This window comes from Microtus pennsylvanicus, chromosome 4 (genome assembly GCF_037038515.1).
Source record: "Microtus pennsylvanicus isolate mMicPen1 chromosome 4, mMicPen1.hap1, whole genome shotgun sequence".
NCBI lineage: Eukaryota > Metazoa > Chordata > Mammalia > Rodentia > Cricetidae > Microtus > Microtus pennsylvanicus.
Window position 1 is genome coordinate 49,239,055 of NC_134582.1, and position 17,252 is coordinate 49,256,306.

General features: G+C 39.9%; 1 protein-coding gene across 1 annotated transcript in view; it reads right to left on the minus strand.

Moving 5' to 3' along the window:
• Positions 1-10,709: 10,709 nt before the first annotated feature.
• Positions 10,710-17,252, minus strand: part of Camk4 (calcium/calmodulin dependent protein kinase IV) — a 218,906-nt gene continuing 212,363 nt past the window's right edge. Inside the window, exons 10-12 of the mRNA XM_075969040.1 lie at positions 16,683-16,809; positions 13,637-13,789; positions 10,710-12,449 (exon numbers count right to left, since the gene is read on the minus strand). Coding sequence (XP_075825155.1) covers positions 12,039-12,449; positions 13,637-13,789; positions 16,683-16,809 — 691 coding nt within the window. The 3' untranslated portion in view covers positions 10,710-12,038. The remainder of the gene's footprint in view (positions 12,450-13,636; positions 13,790-16,682; positions 16,810-17,252) is intronic.

Genomic DNA, 17,252 nt, shown 5'->3' on the forward strand with positions numbered 1-17,252 from the left:
AATTTACAGCCTTACATATCTATACCAACATACCTAAGGAAGTTAGCTGATTAAAGAGGAGGTTTATTTTGACAAGCAGGACTGAAAGTTCTAGTCTAGCATCCAGTAGCCTTGTCTTGGACCTTTGATAATGGCAGCATACTAGAGAGGTAGCATGTGCTGGGAAAAAACAAAAAGAGACAAAACCCTGCTTGTCTCCTGATCCAGATAATGAAGAGAGGAAAAAGACCAGAGAGTCCCATGTTCCCCTAGTGTTCCCCAGTGACCTGTGCACCTCCCATTAGATGTCACCTCGGAACCACTGGGACCAAGTTTTAAGTACATGGACCTTTGTGAAGGCCTTCAGCTCTTACGTAACAGGGCCAGTTGGGCACATCCCAGTAATTGTGCTAAGTTGACTAAGGGCAGTGAATACTTTAATTTGCAATTGGAAGTGGTTACTAAGAATACCCATTATCTAGGTTATTAAAGAGCAGCTAGGGCTGGCGTAGCATGTAATAGGAAATACATGACTATGAGGTGGCATATGCAGGGCGTTTCCTTACCTAAACGTCTGCTTTATGTCAGCTAGCCCAACTAATGGCTTTAGGAGGTGATTAGGTCATTCATAGTTCATTTAGTGTCTCCTGTCGTGTATGGACAGTTAAAAAGCAGCCTAGACCAGATGCCAAACCTCCAGGCACTTTAATCTTGGACTGGCCATTTTCTCCAGAAATACTTGAAATATGCTTGCTTATAATCCACCCAGCTTATGATATGTTGTTGTTGCAGCTGAAATGGACTTAGACATCTGCATAAGTAATCACTAATATTTTTCAGCTGAAGAATTTAAGAACAATGTTTCTGCTGTCGTCTTGATATTTTTCCTAAGAGATAACAGACCAGCCCTGGGAATTGATGGCAAATACATTCAAGTTGAGAAGGCAAAGCCATGGTGCTTCCTGTCTGTCTCTGTCCCCCAACTCCCCAATGAAAGCTGTAAAGGTGGCTGGGATCAACAGTAGGATTTCCGGCCTCTTGGATGACAGCCATAACAGTGCCCACAGGTTGAGCTTTGGAAGCTATATGTGAGGTTTCTCTGGGTGCCTGGATGCCATATAGGTAAAGGATGGCCCCTTCTAACATAGTAATGAAAACATTGTCTTGCACTATTAAGCATATTGAGCCCCTCTAATGACAGATGCTGCATGGCTCTCATTCCTGTCAGTCACGAGGTGAAGGAGCTTCCCCTCAGGTTAATCAGTGGCTGATGTTACATGGCATCTGCCAGCATGGTTCTGTTTGCACACTCCAATTACTCTGACAAAATCCACATTTTATACATAGGCTTTTATAACCAAGAGATGACACAGAAATATTGTGTCCCAGGAGAGAAAGCACATACCCATGCTCGTGGGTGGGTGAGCCACAGGAGTTAAGATCAAAGTATGGAGGAAGCGGGTGTGCCAAAGTAAGTTTTTTATTCACTAGTATTCACTCCTGGAACATTATAATCCTAGTTAATGTTTTGCTTTGGTAAAATTTCTTAAGTATAGGGCAGCTGACTTTATTAAGGGAAGTCTGGAGGTTGCAAAACCACAGTGAGGTAAAAATAATACATGAATGTCAAGTTGTCTTGGTAAGACATTGATTTACTGAAGGAGTTCCTGTTTTTCTCTAGTTTTTCCCTCCATTCCCTCAACTGAGAAGTCCTTGTTTAGGGTATTGGCATTTTCTCAACAAAGGAACAATCTTGGGTGGAATGGTGGTGAACATAAAAATATCTATAATGACAGATACAAGGTTTGAAAATTTTTAAGTAAAAACACTAGAGGAAAAGAATGACTTTTGGCAACTGTTAGGGTATTTTTCTGACTTTCTGTATTTTCATATCTTTGTAAGGAAAAGTCAGTTTTCATATGAACAGCGGGCAGCACCACTGTCTTCTCTCAGCCACCATGAGCTAACATTAGTATTAACTTCCTAGCTGTGTTCATTCACTTTAAATAAAATGGACTTAACTGGATGAAATAATTATTTGTGTGCTTTTCTAGCTTTATTAATTTTACAATCTTACTCTTTAGGAAATAAAAGATGTGGGCATGCAAGTATTGAAAGTGCAGTTTTATCTGAGAGAAGGGTTATTCGGTTGTGCATCTCCGTTCTCAGGTAATGTCCATGGTGTGTCTTGACCGTTCAAATAACAGAATGCAAAGTTCTGGTGGACTCTTACATGATTTATTATCATATTGTACATGCAGATTCCTTTACAGATTGGCTAGCTGCAAGGCACTGGCTAGCTTCTTTTGGCATGCTCCGGCGGTCTGGGTGAACTTACACAGTTACATTGGTCCTCACCTAAGTCACTCGCTACTCGTGTCCCATATTCCTTCTTCAAGGTCTTGGCCAACACCCCGACTATCATCAGGTGAGCACATTTAATCACTGAAATGGATTGTCCAACCTTGCATCCAAGAAGAATCCAGTGAGCTGTCAGATGTCTTAGAATTTGGCAGTTGAGAGAGAGAGAGCCAATGGCTGCCCTGTTCACCCACACTGAAGGACACCATGCCTCCGCCATTAGCAAATGGGCATGGTTTTGTTGACTGCTTTGCAAACATTTTATGTATTTACATTTACAGTCAAGCCAGACTTAACACACTTAGAGTTGCGTCTTTGTATTAAGGAATCGATAGCACCATTTTGACACATTTAGAAAATGAAATGTCCACAGCTCTTTTTTAGTACTTTTTATTAGAAAGTGAAAAGGCCAACCATAATCTTTGCTGGGTAAGGTATTTATACTCTCCTCCAATGCATACATGCTCTCATTTTGGGCTACTGACTTGTGCTCTAGACTACAGGAAATCTGTTTTCTTGCATATGATGCTATTCTGTTCTCCACGCTGTAATTGAAGGTGCATATGTCTTTTATCAATGCAAATTTGACATCTAAGAAAGTCTCAAAAAGACATCCCAGATAATGCTATCTAGGCCTGAAAACCCTCATACCAAGTCGTCCTTCCTCAGTGTCCACTAACCTGTTTTCTGTGTCCTAACAATATCTTTACTTCATAGCATAATTTCCCCCTATTACCCAGATGCTAGTCTCTGTCTCTCATTCCATGTATCCTGTAGAAATGGAACCATCCACTATCCACAGGCATTACCAGAAATAAGCAACGCTACACAAGTCAGAATATTCACACTCTAATTCTAATATGTAATTTACAAAAAAAAACCAGTGTATTGAAGATGAATGGAAAAAATAGTTCCTCCAATAAGAGATATAATAAAATCTTTCGATTTTTATCTGTTTTATAATTATAAACTTGTAGATTATATACACTGGACAAAAGAGTGAAGAATTAAGAACCTGGCAGGACCCACTTGAAGTTTGAAGATTAGCTGTGGCTTTACAAAAGCATGCATTCGCTATGTCGGGGGATTTTTACCCTGCTGAGATACAGATTAGGAGGCTGGCCAAGTAGCAGGGCAGGTGCTCTGGAGAAGAGCTTCACCCGCAGCTGCCCAGAGCCAGGGAGCAGCAAAGGCTCAGCTTAGATCTGAGACTGCTGCACCCTGCACAACACTTCACTGTGCACCTCAGCCTTTCTCGAGTGCCAACCCTTCTCCCCAACCTTAGAGATGGCCCCTTTGTCCTCCTCAACTGCAGAGTTGGTCTGACCTTTCAAAATCAGCCTTGCACATTCTTGGCAGAAGAGACCATTTTCCTCTGTCCAGCCCGGGAGGGCTTTACCGTCTGTAGGTATTCAGTATAGGCGATATGTGTGATCGTTTGCCTTTTCTTTCCAGCTGAAGAGTAGCACTGAGCTTAATTCACGTCTGACTCCTAGTACAAGCAACGGCTCGTCCGTGAACATGCACTGGGAGAAAAGGATTCCTGGAATGGGCTATTTCTGGGAGCCTTTTGCTATTAGTGATCCCGTCCTTAAAGTTTGCTTTCCATGAAGGCCAAATAGCCTCTAAGCCATACTGTTGATTTCTAGGAAGAAAAGTAGCTATCAATTTTGAATTGTTTTAAGGTTTTAAGTTTATCAATAACTGGCTTCAAACTTTGAGCCATCTAGAAGATGAACAGATAAGAATGTGCAGCCCCCTCTCCTTCCAATGTCCCCTGCCTGTGCTAACCAGAGGATGACTCATGTCTTTTGTTCCCGCATTCTGTAACTTCACAGTGGCTGTCTCATCTTACCACTGCTGCGACAGTTTAAAGAACAGACTATGCCGTTCCGTCATATGGTAACGGTTGATATTCCTAACAATGGGCTGATAATCGCTTCCTATTCAGTCTCTCATTTGTGACAAATGTAGGAAGCCAAACTGAAGCAAGCCACAAGTGCCTTAATTTCCCTCTGTAGCGGGGTTACTTGGTTCCCTTAAGGCAGATACTTTGGAATGGGTAATTTTTCCAGATAGAAATAGACTCAAGGGTTCTTCTTGGTTTCTAAATTTGCTAGAAAAGTTTGTACTGAAGGCTCTTTTCACATGAAATCTAGAATATTCAGAGAACTGGGGTGTAGGAAAGTAGCTATTAAAGTTCTCTGTGCTCTGAATTATTGATGAGCAATTTATTTTCATAAAAATAGCACACTATTCCCTAATTGTTAATGAAAATCCAATTGCTGGAAATTATTTCATTGTATTATGAGAAATTCTGTAGCTTGCTAAGCAATAGGACTCCAGTTTGGCTTAAATGTGAGTGAACATTATTTGTGGGTTTTTTGTTGTTGTTGTTTAATTCACATTGTGTTTAAAGTTTCTAAACCATGTTCAAGCAACTGGAAATCTACTTGTAACTTGTCATACTAATTTCCTTTTTCAGAGATGATATAACTTTGCATTTTTGTTCCCATGGAAATTTTAATTATACCTCTTGCACAACTGTTGTGAGACCATTTGCAATATGAAACAAAGCTCACCTAACCTCTAAACAGCAAATATGAGAAATAACTGTAACTAAGGCAAAAATGCTAGTTTTGGAACATGGATTCCTAAAGTAATCACAGAGCATGAGGCATGAGCAATGAAAATGAGTTGTCCTATTTCTCTTATAAAGGACCAGATAGGAACTGGACAGATGGCTCAGAGGTTAAGAGCACTGGCTGCTCTTCCAGGGGTCCTGTGTTCAATTCCCAGCAACCACATGGTGGCTCACAACCATCTGTAATGAGATCTGGCGCCCTCCTCTTGCATGTGGGCATACATGGAGGGAGAATGTTGTATACATAATAAATAAATCTTTTTAAAAAAAATAAAGAATAAAGGACCACATAGACATTTTGAGTGATGTAGATTGTGTGGTCTCTATTGAAAATATTCAGTGCTGTTCTAGCAGCTTGCAAACAGACAAAACAAAAACAACAAAAAATCCACAAATGAGTCTGACTGTTACAATAAAATGGTTTGAGTTAAGATAGTAATCGAAGCCCTAAATTAAGATTTGCTCTTTAAGGCATAGTTTGCCTGAATCCTGAAGTCTCTTCTTGGGAGATTTAAATTCAGTTCCATGGAGAAGCGTAGGGAAATAGTTTAGTTTTCTATGTTCTAGTTAGCTTCAGGTGTCAACTTGAAGTATCCTCAAGTGATATGAAGGAGTCTCAATTAGAGATTGCCTTGATCAGATGACCTTTGGGCAGGCCTGTTCAGCATTTCCTTGATTACTAACTGATGCAGGAGGGCCCAGCCCACAGTGGACAGTCCTATCTGGAGGTGGGGGTGCGATGGGGTATCAGAGCTGAGCAGATGGGCGAAGCAAGCCAGTGAACAGTGATCCTCCGTGCTTTCTGTTCCACATTCTGCCTCCAGGTTCCTGCCATGGAGTTCTAAATGATGATGGACTGTAACCTCTAAGATGAAATAAGCTCTTTCCTCTTCACATTGTTTTTGGTGTTTATCACATTCACACACACACCCAGAGATGAAAATGATTGGTATTCAAGCTGGTTAAGAATCTTAAAACAGCCTGATAACCATTTTGTTTGTAACTTTCATTCGTTGGATTTGTCTGCACTCAAGTCACGGTTCCTGCTCATCAGGCTCATGAGAGGGAACGGCAAGATCTGTTGGACATAGAATGACAGACTACTCTTATGTCATTTCAACCAAAGAACTGAAAATTTAGGAGACGCTAGCCTTCTCTCGGTTTACAGATGGTCTTAAAGATATTGCTGAAGCTAAGACTGCACTGAGCAGAAGATTAACCATGAATATGCTATTTAGGATCCTATACAAATTGTATTAGTTACACTGATGAACACATAGTTGCACAGGCATACAAACTAGGTCAAGTTAAAAGGAGACAGGCACATAGGAGATGATAATTTTCAAATTATGGTCATACTTGTGTCCTTTATAAAATATACAATAATACTTGTTTCAAAGATATGAAGACATCACACATCTAGAGACTTTTTATCATCCATAACTATCAGAATTTGGAGATAGCTTCAGGAAACAGCTTTCAAAAAGGTGAAGCCTATTGCATCTGAGTATCTTGAAGTAATATTTTAGGTGGAAAGTATTCAATCTGAAGGAAGATTAAATATCTGTCCTTTTGAACACAATGATCCAAAGCAAAGATCAGACTGAATATAACTATTCTATATCTATGGGTCTTTCAGGTCAATCCTCAGAGTATATTGGAAACAATTATGAACAATGTGATTTTGTATTCTTAGAATTGCTCATTAGCGCTTCAATTTGAACTATGGGGCAATGAAAACCTGTTTCTCTAGCTAGACTGGAATGTTCCTGCCAGAACCTTAGAAAACCTCCAAAGTGAGACTGATTGTTAGGGTGAATAGAGCAAAACATTGCATTGGGACAAGCTGGGGGTAAAGCAATGCAAAGAACTGTGGTTGGCAGAATCCCATTTTCCTATCATTGGCCAAGAGCAATATAATTTTAAAGAGACCGCTTTCAGTCCTTTGGAGCATGGGAGAAGATCTGAGTCTAACTTGGTCAGATGCTGGGGATCTTCTTTGAAACAAGTTCCTGCAAAAGTCAGACTGGTTTCCTGGCAAGCTTTTGACCTTGCCCTAATTGGAATCGGGCAGATTCTTGGGAACAGACGGAGTCAAGCCCTTTCCAAATACATCACAGATCATTTATGAAAACTGATATAACTAATCAGAAGTTGTTTGCTACTCCTTTCCAAGGTAAGTATAATGATTGAACTGGCTCTACACTGCTTGATCTCAGGTGATCTTCACAAAGTAATAATGACAAAAGTGTGTCCTTATATGGAAAGAAGTGAACTTACCATGGCAACACTGGATGTGTAACTAATATGTGTGTCTCCGCCCCACTATCTCTCCCACCCTCTTCCCTTTCTCCCTCCCTCCTCTATCTTAACTTCACTTTCAAGGAACTAGAGAGCCACCTTTTTACAAGAAAGTAAGATGACAAAATTTTTAAGTAGAAAATTTTGTCCATTTTCATCATCTGACTATAAATACCAAAGTAAAAATTATATTTCATGTTAGAAACAAACAAAAAACCACCACTGCAGACACAGTCTAATCTTCAGTGTTCAACTGGTAAGTGCTCAGATGTCAGCAATGACCCTGATCAGTAATGTGTCTGATAAACTTTGAGGAAATTGGAATATGACCTAATGGACGGTAATTACAAAGACATTACAACTCTCATTACATAAATTAATGTCCGGAAACTTTATGCTGTCTCAAACGTAGACACCCAGACTGAGTACTCTGCAGAGATGAGCAGATTGCACAATGGTATTCTGACTATGCACTTGGCTGTGCTGTATGTGAGCCCGGTGCTAATTCACTTGCATGGCCTCTTCTAAAAGTCCTTTACTGGCTTTGTGAGAACAATCCTAAGATCCTAAAGAAGTCCTTTGTCTTTTCTGCCATTTCTTTTCTTCTTTCCAATCTAAACTGCAGCCAGCTGCTCCTGTGCAATAAAAACTGAATCATGAAAAAAAATGGCTCTCGAAGCTTCAACCTGGAGGCAGCTCCCGATGAGCAACCTTGCATATAATACTGGGAAGAGCCAGTGAAAAAAGGCCGAACATTCTACAGTACGAAATGTCAAATGTATACAGGTGAGGTCTCTTTAAAAGGCAAGCTGCTTCTTTATAAATCTGAAAATGACCACAGGATATTGACAATTATTCTAAAATCAGTATGTAAAAAAAAAAATTCCAAAAGTTTTTAAAAAGTCTGTTCAGTGACAGCGTTAATCAGGCCCTTCTGCCAGAACCCCACAAGTGCGAGCTGTGACCACATCCCGGGACATTTGTGGGTATCTGGCATATCAATCACCACCTCATAACATGTCCGTCATGCAAATGTATTTCTCAGGAGGCTTCTAGAAAGATTGCCTCCAACAAGAGGATGTCCAGCTTAGCCTGATGTGTAGAGAATGGATTCTGTGTACAGACTGCTCAGTGGGGGGCCACGGGGGCCACAGTAGTTTCTGTTAAGTGAGAATACTGTTGATTTTATGGAAGTACTCAGGAAACTCTAGATGCAGCCAGGATTCCCAAGCCAGATGGACTCTGGGGCAGTACACACACACACACACACACACACACACACACACACAATTTGGCAATGCCTAAGGAAGTGTTGCTTTGATGTAAGCTTGTGGAACACTTCTCAAGACAAAGTATGTTCAGGAGTAGCCTGATACATGTTTCTGAATCTATATCTGTAACATCAGCATCTTAGGTGCTTACCAACCTAGCAATGTGGAAATGTCAGCTCACATCTAACCATAGAAAGTCAAGTCTCACTTTGCTCAAAAGAAGAGTGTTACCACCTGATGTAAACAGGCTTAGACTGCTAATTTAGAAACAGAATAAAAGTGACTCAGATGATCTCGTTAATTTTAATTTTGATGTAATAATTTGTGTATACTGGATTAAAATGTACTATCATAATTTCATATTTTCTTTTTAGCATGTAGCTAATAGGAAATTTAAAGATGCCTGTATAGCTGTGGGAGTGGGGGCACATGCCTGTAACCTCAGATCTTGGGACACTGAGGCACGAGGATCACTGTGAATTTGAGATCAGTCTGGGCTACATAGTGAGTTCAAGACCAGCCTTGGATAAATAAAACCTTGTCTCAGAATTTTTCTGTTACATGTATAGCTTATATTTACATTAAACTTGTTAATATAAGCACTTATTATAGACGATAATTTTAAAACTATTCTGTTCTAATCTCTTATTTTTATGCTGTTGTACAAAGAGCTAACAGTTTGAGAAACCCACTGGAGCCATAGTTAGACTTTCTGAGTGGGGGAAATAATTGAAGATTGTCCTCTATGATAAAAGAACCAAATTATGCTACACACTTAAACTTCTTGAAATAAAAACCAATAATGAATGTAACTGTCCTCTCTGTCTCTGTCTCTTTTTCTCTCTGTCTCTCCTCACTCTCTCTCTCTCTATTTGGACTTCTCGAGGTAATTTCTCAATGTAGCACTAGCTGTCCTGGAGCTTGCTCTGTAAACCAGACTGGCCTCAGACCCAGAGATCCATCTGCCTCTGCCTCCTGAGTTCTGGGATCAAAGGCATGTACCACCACTTCCCACCTTGTAGCTGTCATCTTTTAAACGCAAATTTTAATTTAGTCTTTCTTTGCTGAAATTTTAAAAATTATTTAGTTTTGTGACTACATTATAAACTAAGAGTGATATTAGAAAGTGTTCTTTCAAATTAAGATTGTATTCCTTTAGTTCCAATAATCCTTCAGATAGATATTTAATCTTAACAAGCAATATAAATGTTGACTGTGTAAAACAATATTCTTAGATGATATTTCTATTAAACGTTTGCATGATTTGACTGAAATATTTGACGTGTTTCCTCGTGAATGGACTTAGTTCTTTGGAAGCATGAGGACCATCTTTAGCATACAAGTTACAACAGAAAGATGCTAGTGATACTTAGCTAATAAAGTATATAGGTTGCAAAAGAGGAAGAATTAGCCTCACACTCTTGAGTATCACCAAGAAGGGGTAAGGTGCAATCATTTAAATGACTGAATTCTAAAACACTCGAGGGCTTGGCATATGTGACGCTCTTCTTAAAGCTCACAGGGTCATCCAAAGCGTTCAGGCCATGTTGGAATGAAGACAGACCTGGACTGGGGCTGAGTGATGATATATATGTTCTGATAGTCTAATTACACCTTCTATCAAGACCCTTACTCTTTCCAAATATGGAACACTTGCCATACATATGTTAAGTCTGATGAGGAAAATCACACCAGGAAATTGTTCTTCTTAAATGGAAATCTTAAGAAAGCCTTCTTAAAGGTTAAAATAGCCCTTTATGACACTCGAAATGAGAGTTCTAAGGGAGGATTAAAGAGGGGAGAAGTAAAATGAGAGCGTAAATACTAATTAAAATCAATTGAATAATAATCACCGGAGCTCAGATAATGAACCTCAAGTCACCCACCTGTCAAGGACCCAAATCACAGACTACAAGAAGCCCCCCATTGTCTCCTTCCCCAGGACTGCTGGAGCTCTGTGTAAGCGCTGATGCCCCCCACAGCCTGGAGAGGGCCCAGATCTAATGTAATTTCCCAGTGCAAATGCTTGTATGTGAGCCAGAACAAATTAAGTTATTATTTTATGGAAATAAATCTGTGCTGCTCATTTTTTTTGCCCTCATTTTGGATTTTGGAAGTCATACTGTTTATAATTTAAGAAAACCCACCAAAAATGTAAAGCAATTGTTTTAATAAAGTGGTCATTTTCACTCAAGAAACTTGATACTGCGGTTAGTGTAATATCTTTGAAACAAAGAAGTCCTGAGGAAAAAAGTATCATGCTAATTAAGGTTTAATGCTTTATCCTCCCCGAAGTCTGTTTTAAGGTTTGGTTTCACTTTATTTTTGTTTTTGCTTATTTTTAAGACAATATGAATTTCTTGATATGGAAATTTTCTTCATCATAAAATATGCCCTCTTTCCATCTATGTGAGGAAAAAAGACACTAGTTATAGAGAATTTTGAACCATGAACAGAATGTCTACACAGCTGGAAGGGAGAATCCTCCTGCAGACATTTTCTTACTGTAACAACATCAGCAATAAGTTATATAACAATGGAATGCATTGTTCTTATTATATTCAGACATTTTGGCACCAATTTCTGCAATGGGCTTTTCCAGAATTTGAAACTTGTTATTTGCAGAGTATATCCACAAAAATGTTCTTATACGCAAAATATTATATAAGCTTACAAATGCAAATTTATATGAAAAGTAAAAAGGAATTAATCTTGGTATGTCTAAGTTTAAATTATATATCATTATACTTAAATTTCTTTATTTTTACCTAGGTTTAATACATCTGATGGGGCATTTTAGTGAAAAGCAGGTGAAGGAAAGAAACACCACAGTTTAATATTATCCTAAGAATTGTAAACTGGCAGAATTTTATGATGAACGTTTTGGAAATTCTTATATAGCATACTTAATAAAATGAGACATTCTTTACACACTCTTAAGGGGGCTGTGGGCTCGTGGTCTTCTAAGACATCATGCTTTGATGTCTCAGCGTGGCAGATGGTTTTGGCCACTCTACAGGTATCTTTTATATGTCAAGCTGAACCCACTGAAAATATTCAGAAAGTCATAGGAATGTGTCTTTATTTGAGTTGAGTTCAAAGGAATTGCCATCTCTGAAGACTTCTGGGAGGTATAGGATGCCTAAGCTTTCAAAGAAAAATTAGTTTTCCATTTCACTTCAAATATATGCCACCAAAAGGCTAAGAACTTTTGTTTTAAAGTGTTGTGCTGTTTGCTGGAAACTCCAAATTTAACTCACGGGGCTCATGTCTACACTACATGCCGTAGAAGACATCATTGTTTCATAAAGCAAACACATGCACTGAAATTAGGATTACCAACTGGTATATATGGGTTTTTTTTTTTTTTTGCACCTCAAAACAGAATCACAATAGTGCATGTCATGCTCCCCCACCTTCCTTGCTGAAGGACAAAGTACATCAAATGTTTGGCTTGGTCTCTGAACCTAAAGGAAGCCAGATTAGTATTCTGGCAGAATCACATCCTGCGCTTCTGCAGCAGGGCTTTCCTCCTCAGCTTTGGGGTCCATTTCTTCCCCCACAGTCTTCTCCACCGAGCGCCTCTTCATTGTGGGGTCACGTGTCTTCAAGCCATCCTCCAGCGCCTGAATCACCATCCTGGAGACCTCCTCGTTTTTCCCACCTGCATCCTTCTCCTGCCCCTCGGCCTGCAGCGTTGTCATCTCAGCTGCTGTGCCCTCAGCAGCCACCTGGTCTCCTTGCATCTTCTTTCCCAGAACAGCTGTGTTGTCAGTAACATCCTCGCTTGAAGATGGATCTGGGCTGGCCTTGTGGCTCTCCTGGATGCTGCTGTGGCTGCTGCTGCTGGCACTTCCCAGTCGAGAAGAGGCCACCACAGCCTTCACTGCTGCCTGATTAGAGAGAAAAGCACAAAATTGTGTTTCTGTGGGAAATCCCAAATGGCGGTAGAATTCCTGCTTTGTTTTACAGGTTAGTGTTCAGCCTTTCAAAGAAAAGGAAATGATTCAAAGATTGGTTGTCAGCTAAAAAGGTATTTGGAGAAAGAACAGTAAACCTTCTTTAATTACAAGTTAGAATTATTTGGCTGTCTGGACAATTGAAAACATGAGTAAGAAGCGGTTGCCTCTGAGTGGCTTAAAGTTTTCTATTCTCCAAAGGATGTTTCATGGAAGACTCGCTCCACGATGCTGGCTGGTATCATGGGCGTAAAAGAGCAATGTTCAAACTAGCTTCAGAAGTAGTTAAGCCAAAGCTATTTACACATGTCATTTCAAAATCAGGCTTGGGATCTCCTTCCTATCAGTGCAAAACGACAGAAAAGATGTTGCTTTTGGTCTCCAGCTAGTCTCTGAGATCTGCTATTTGTATAACTAGTCCTAAACATCATGAAGATGCACCTCAGTGCTACTCTATGTATAGTCTATAAAACATGTATTTTGGTGAACAGTTTTCTGTATCACTTACTTTTTTTTCATGATTATCTATAGTATGGAATAGTTTTAAAAGTTAATTCCCAATTATTGCGGGTTCAGAAACTTTCTGAATAAAGACAAGTTTCTTGAACGCTGCCTTATTTAGATAAGAAGCAGCCAGTAGGGGAAGTAACAATGCCTTTTCCACCAATCCTGAGTTCAGTCTTTGGGGCTTATGGTGGAAGGGAGAGAACTGATTCCCTCAAGCTGTATTCTGACCTGCACATGCATGCTATGACACACACTGGTAAGCTTGGGCGCACACAGAGAAAGTAAATAAGACACACACCACACACACATACACGTGAGCACATGCGCACACACACACTTTGTAATTTAAACGTATAACACAAGTATTCATGTCCTGGTTTTTACTCTAGCTATGAACTTATTCCTTCAAGTACTTTCTTTCTCTTAATAATGAATTCATGAGAAGACAGACAGACACACCAAAACAAAACAAACAACAAAAATCAAACCCTAAGTGGTTTTATGTCAGTGTCTTAGGAATTTAAAAGCAAGGATTCCCCTGGTGTGGCAGAAAAGGAATAAGGAAGAAAAGACATCTTAAAAACAACAACAAGCAACAAAAACACATGTTTTGCCTTAAGCTTGCGCCGAGCATTGAATTCTTGGAGCTTCTTCTGAGCCGTGTCCATGTGCACAAAGTTGGCTGCTTTTCCTGTGACCCATGGGTGCTGGAGGGCTTGAAACGTAGTCAGTCGTTTCTTGGGATCCAAAACAATTAGTTTCCTGACCTGCAATCATAAAGAATATAGCCTCAGAGAAGCTGGGCTTGCCTTCAGACTGGGAATGTCCAGGTATTCCCCTACTTCTTAGCAACAGTGCTAAGTGCATGTTTTTGAAAGAGCTTACACTGTCAAGAGTAGGGCCTACTCAGGGAAGCAGCAGCTGAGGGTGTCCTGGAAGACCGGGGCACTTACCAGCTGTAGCGCCAAACCCACAGATTTCTTTCCACAGAGGCCATAGAATTAGGCCCTGGCTTGTCTACTGACCAGATAGATGCCTTCTGAAGGCAGAACCAGCATCAGAATAATTCTAGGCCACATTATGAAATCACTTAGAATTCAGAACTTGAACTATGTCTCTCCAGAATAGTCATTCAGGCACCAACATTTTTTCGGGGAGGTTAAATGGCAAACAAAAGTTAGTGTTCAAGCCCTTACTAAGTACTATTTTTATGATTCCATCGAGATTTATAGTTATTTTCTTTAACTCATTGAAAGCACTTAAGGGATAAGTTCAGAGCTGGAATAAAAGTCCCTTAAGGATAAAAAGAAGGAAACTTGAGCTTACGATATGCTTGGTGTGACTAAACTTAACTAAAGGTAATCCATTCTGGAAGCTTTACTCTTGTGAAGATGGACAGACAGGGAGTTGTCAGGAAGACCAACAAATGAAATGTTTCCCAGCCTTGGGCTCAGAAGCAGTGGCCTGGTGTGATGGAGGCACTACCTGGACTCAGGGAGGCACACGTCCTGGTTATGCCTTTAACTACCCTCACAGCATAGTCACAGAAACATATGGACTGGGAACCATTAGCTCCAACTCCCAAGTGAAGAGCAGAAAGATGTTCCAAAACCTTAGCTACTTAGTCATTAGTAGAGTTTGAAGTCAAACTCAGGTTTCCATTATGTGAAGCTCATCTTATGGACGACTTTGTGGAGACTCTAGAGTGCCCCTAGACTCTGCTCTTGTAAAATAAGATGCTCTCGATCATTGAGCTATGAGCTCTTTTCTAGCCCTAAAACCCCACCAAAGTGAAAACAGGTTAATGGAATCGAACAGCAAGTTAAATAAGGAACAGATGTCACGAAGCGTTTTCTGGTTCACGCTTGCGGTGCAGACGCCGGTTAGTGTAAGGCAGGGATCTCTGGATTCTGTGTGAGCATACTTTAGAAGGGCATAAGAAGAAGCAGGGAGGCCAGAGAGGCAGCTGTGGCTGTGGGCCAGGTGGGAGAGGGTGGGAGTTGGTTTGAGTCGGTGGCAGAGGAGGAAAGAAGCGGATGTATTCAGGAGTGGGGTTACATATCTACATACCTATGTAGACTGCCGCCCTTCCTGCTCACATGAGAAAAGTCACAGATCCTGAAGAATTTGTTCCACGGAATAACAGAAAGAAAAGGGAGAAGTATTTGGAGGGATAAATCCTGGGAAAGGGGCTGGAGAAAGTGAGGGCTTTTTGGTTTGGGGGCAGGGGCTTTGAGACAGGATTTCTTTGTAGCTTTGGAGCCTGTCCTGGAACTAGCTCTTCTTGGCTCTTGTAGACCAGGCTGACCTCGAACTCACAGAGATGCACCTGCCTCTCGAGTGCTGGGATTAAAGGCGTGCGCCACCACCACCTGCCTTCGAGTGAGATTTAGTAGTGCCTTTCTGCTGGAAATCCTTGTAAACTTCGGCACACTTAGCAAATTCATGGCTAGAAAGCTCCTAAAATCCCCTATAACCTAAAAAAATCAACTCCATTATTTTGGCACATTTTAAAAATCTCTCCAGAGGAACGATGGCTGTGATTGTACACAAGCATCCTTTATTAGAAGAGACAAGAGTTCTCTCTCGAAGGGAGTTCTCGAATGTTAATAGGCTTCAGTATTAGCTTGAATGCGAAGCAGCTCAACAAACCATAAACCATTCTATTAATAGAGTGGACCTTGTTTATAATTCCAGGGGCACAAAATAGGGCTCATGCTACTGTCAGAGTATTTTAATAGGTTTAAAAATGTTTGAAAATCCAATTATATTTATTTGAAGTACATGTACATCTAGGTGAATAAACCACATCAAAGCAGAGTTCTGTGTGACTGGTGTCTGGGCTCCAGAGCGCAGTGTTATTTGAAAGACTTTCTATTTACCAGGTAGGAAAGATTCTGGAACTAATGCTGCTACCATGACTCAGCTAGTGAGGACTGAAGGATACCGAGTTTTCATTCTTCAAAATGAAAATGCATCAGTGTTCCCTTTAAATGAAAATACCTTAAAGTTACAAAGAAGCAATGATGTCAAAAGCAGCCTATTCTAAAATGTCTTTTACTATCTCTTAGTTAAAAAATATTTATCTTGGGCTGGAGAGATGGCTCAGAGGTTAAGAGGACTTACTGCTCTTCCAGATTTTCTGAGTTCAATTCCCAGCAACCACATGGTGGCTCACAACCATCAGTAATAAGATCTGGCACCCTCTTCTGGCCTGAAAGCATACATGCAGGAAGAACTCTGTATACATAATTAATAAATAAGTCTTTAAAAATTATTTATCTCTACTAAACTGAATGCTGGGAGAAATGAGTAGTCAGAGAGAGCCATGTAGACCCGCCAGAGACAGAAGCTGGAACTTTACCCAGTAAGCTACAGCCTCATCGCAATACACAGATTAATGGAGATGTGTTAATTTAAAGATATGAGTTAGCCAGAAATATGTTTAAGCTATTGGACAAATAGTATTGTAAATAATATGGGCTCTGTATGATTATTTTTGGAGTCTGGGCAGCCAGGAAATGAACTAGCCTCCTACAACAGTTCTAGTCAATAATATCACTTGTTTTTGTTCTCAGGTGTTGGAAAACAAAACAATAAATTATAAACCTGTATTTAATAAAAAAATTATTTATCTCATTTTGTTTGGGTCACACTTACCAAGTCCTTGGCATTCAGAGATACTTCATCCCACCAGGGGGAGATAAAGTAATATTCACAATTCAGAATTCTCCTGAACATGAACTGGTCACCTCTTTCGTCATAGAACGGTTCAAATCCACAAAGTCTGGAGAGAAAAGATAGAATCAAATATCTTTAAAAGATGAGGTATACTTCATCAAATTTCTGCAAAAATTCAAAATCTTTCTTCTATATTCTCTACAAGTAACTCTACCTGTACAAGTGTGTAATTGTTTTGTTAGAGTTTATTGACTAACAACATAAAACCTGAACATCAGCTGCAAGAAGTAAGAATAATGAAACCACATTTCTTTTAAAAGCTATAACAACAACAGGCACAAAAATACTGTAATTAAAATTGCTAATATTATAGATGGTATGGTAATGATTTTTCCAGCCGATTTTTCTTGAAAATTAAAAAAGTATTATACAGATTGATAGGGCCTCAATTTAGTATAAAACAGAAAAGTTTAAGAATACAGGTTTAAGGCCGGGCGGTGGTGGCGCATGCCTTTAATCCCAGCACTCGGGAGGCAGAGGCAGGCGGAT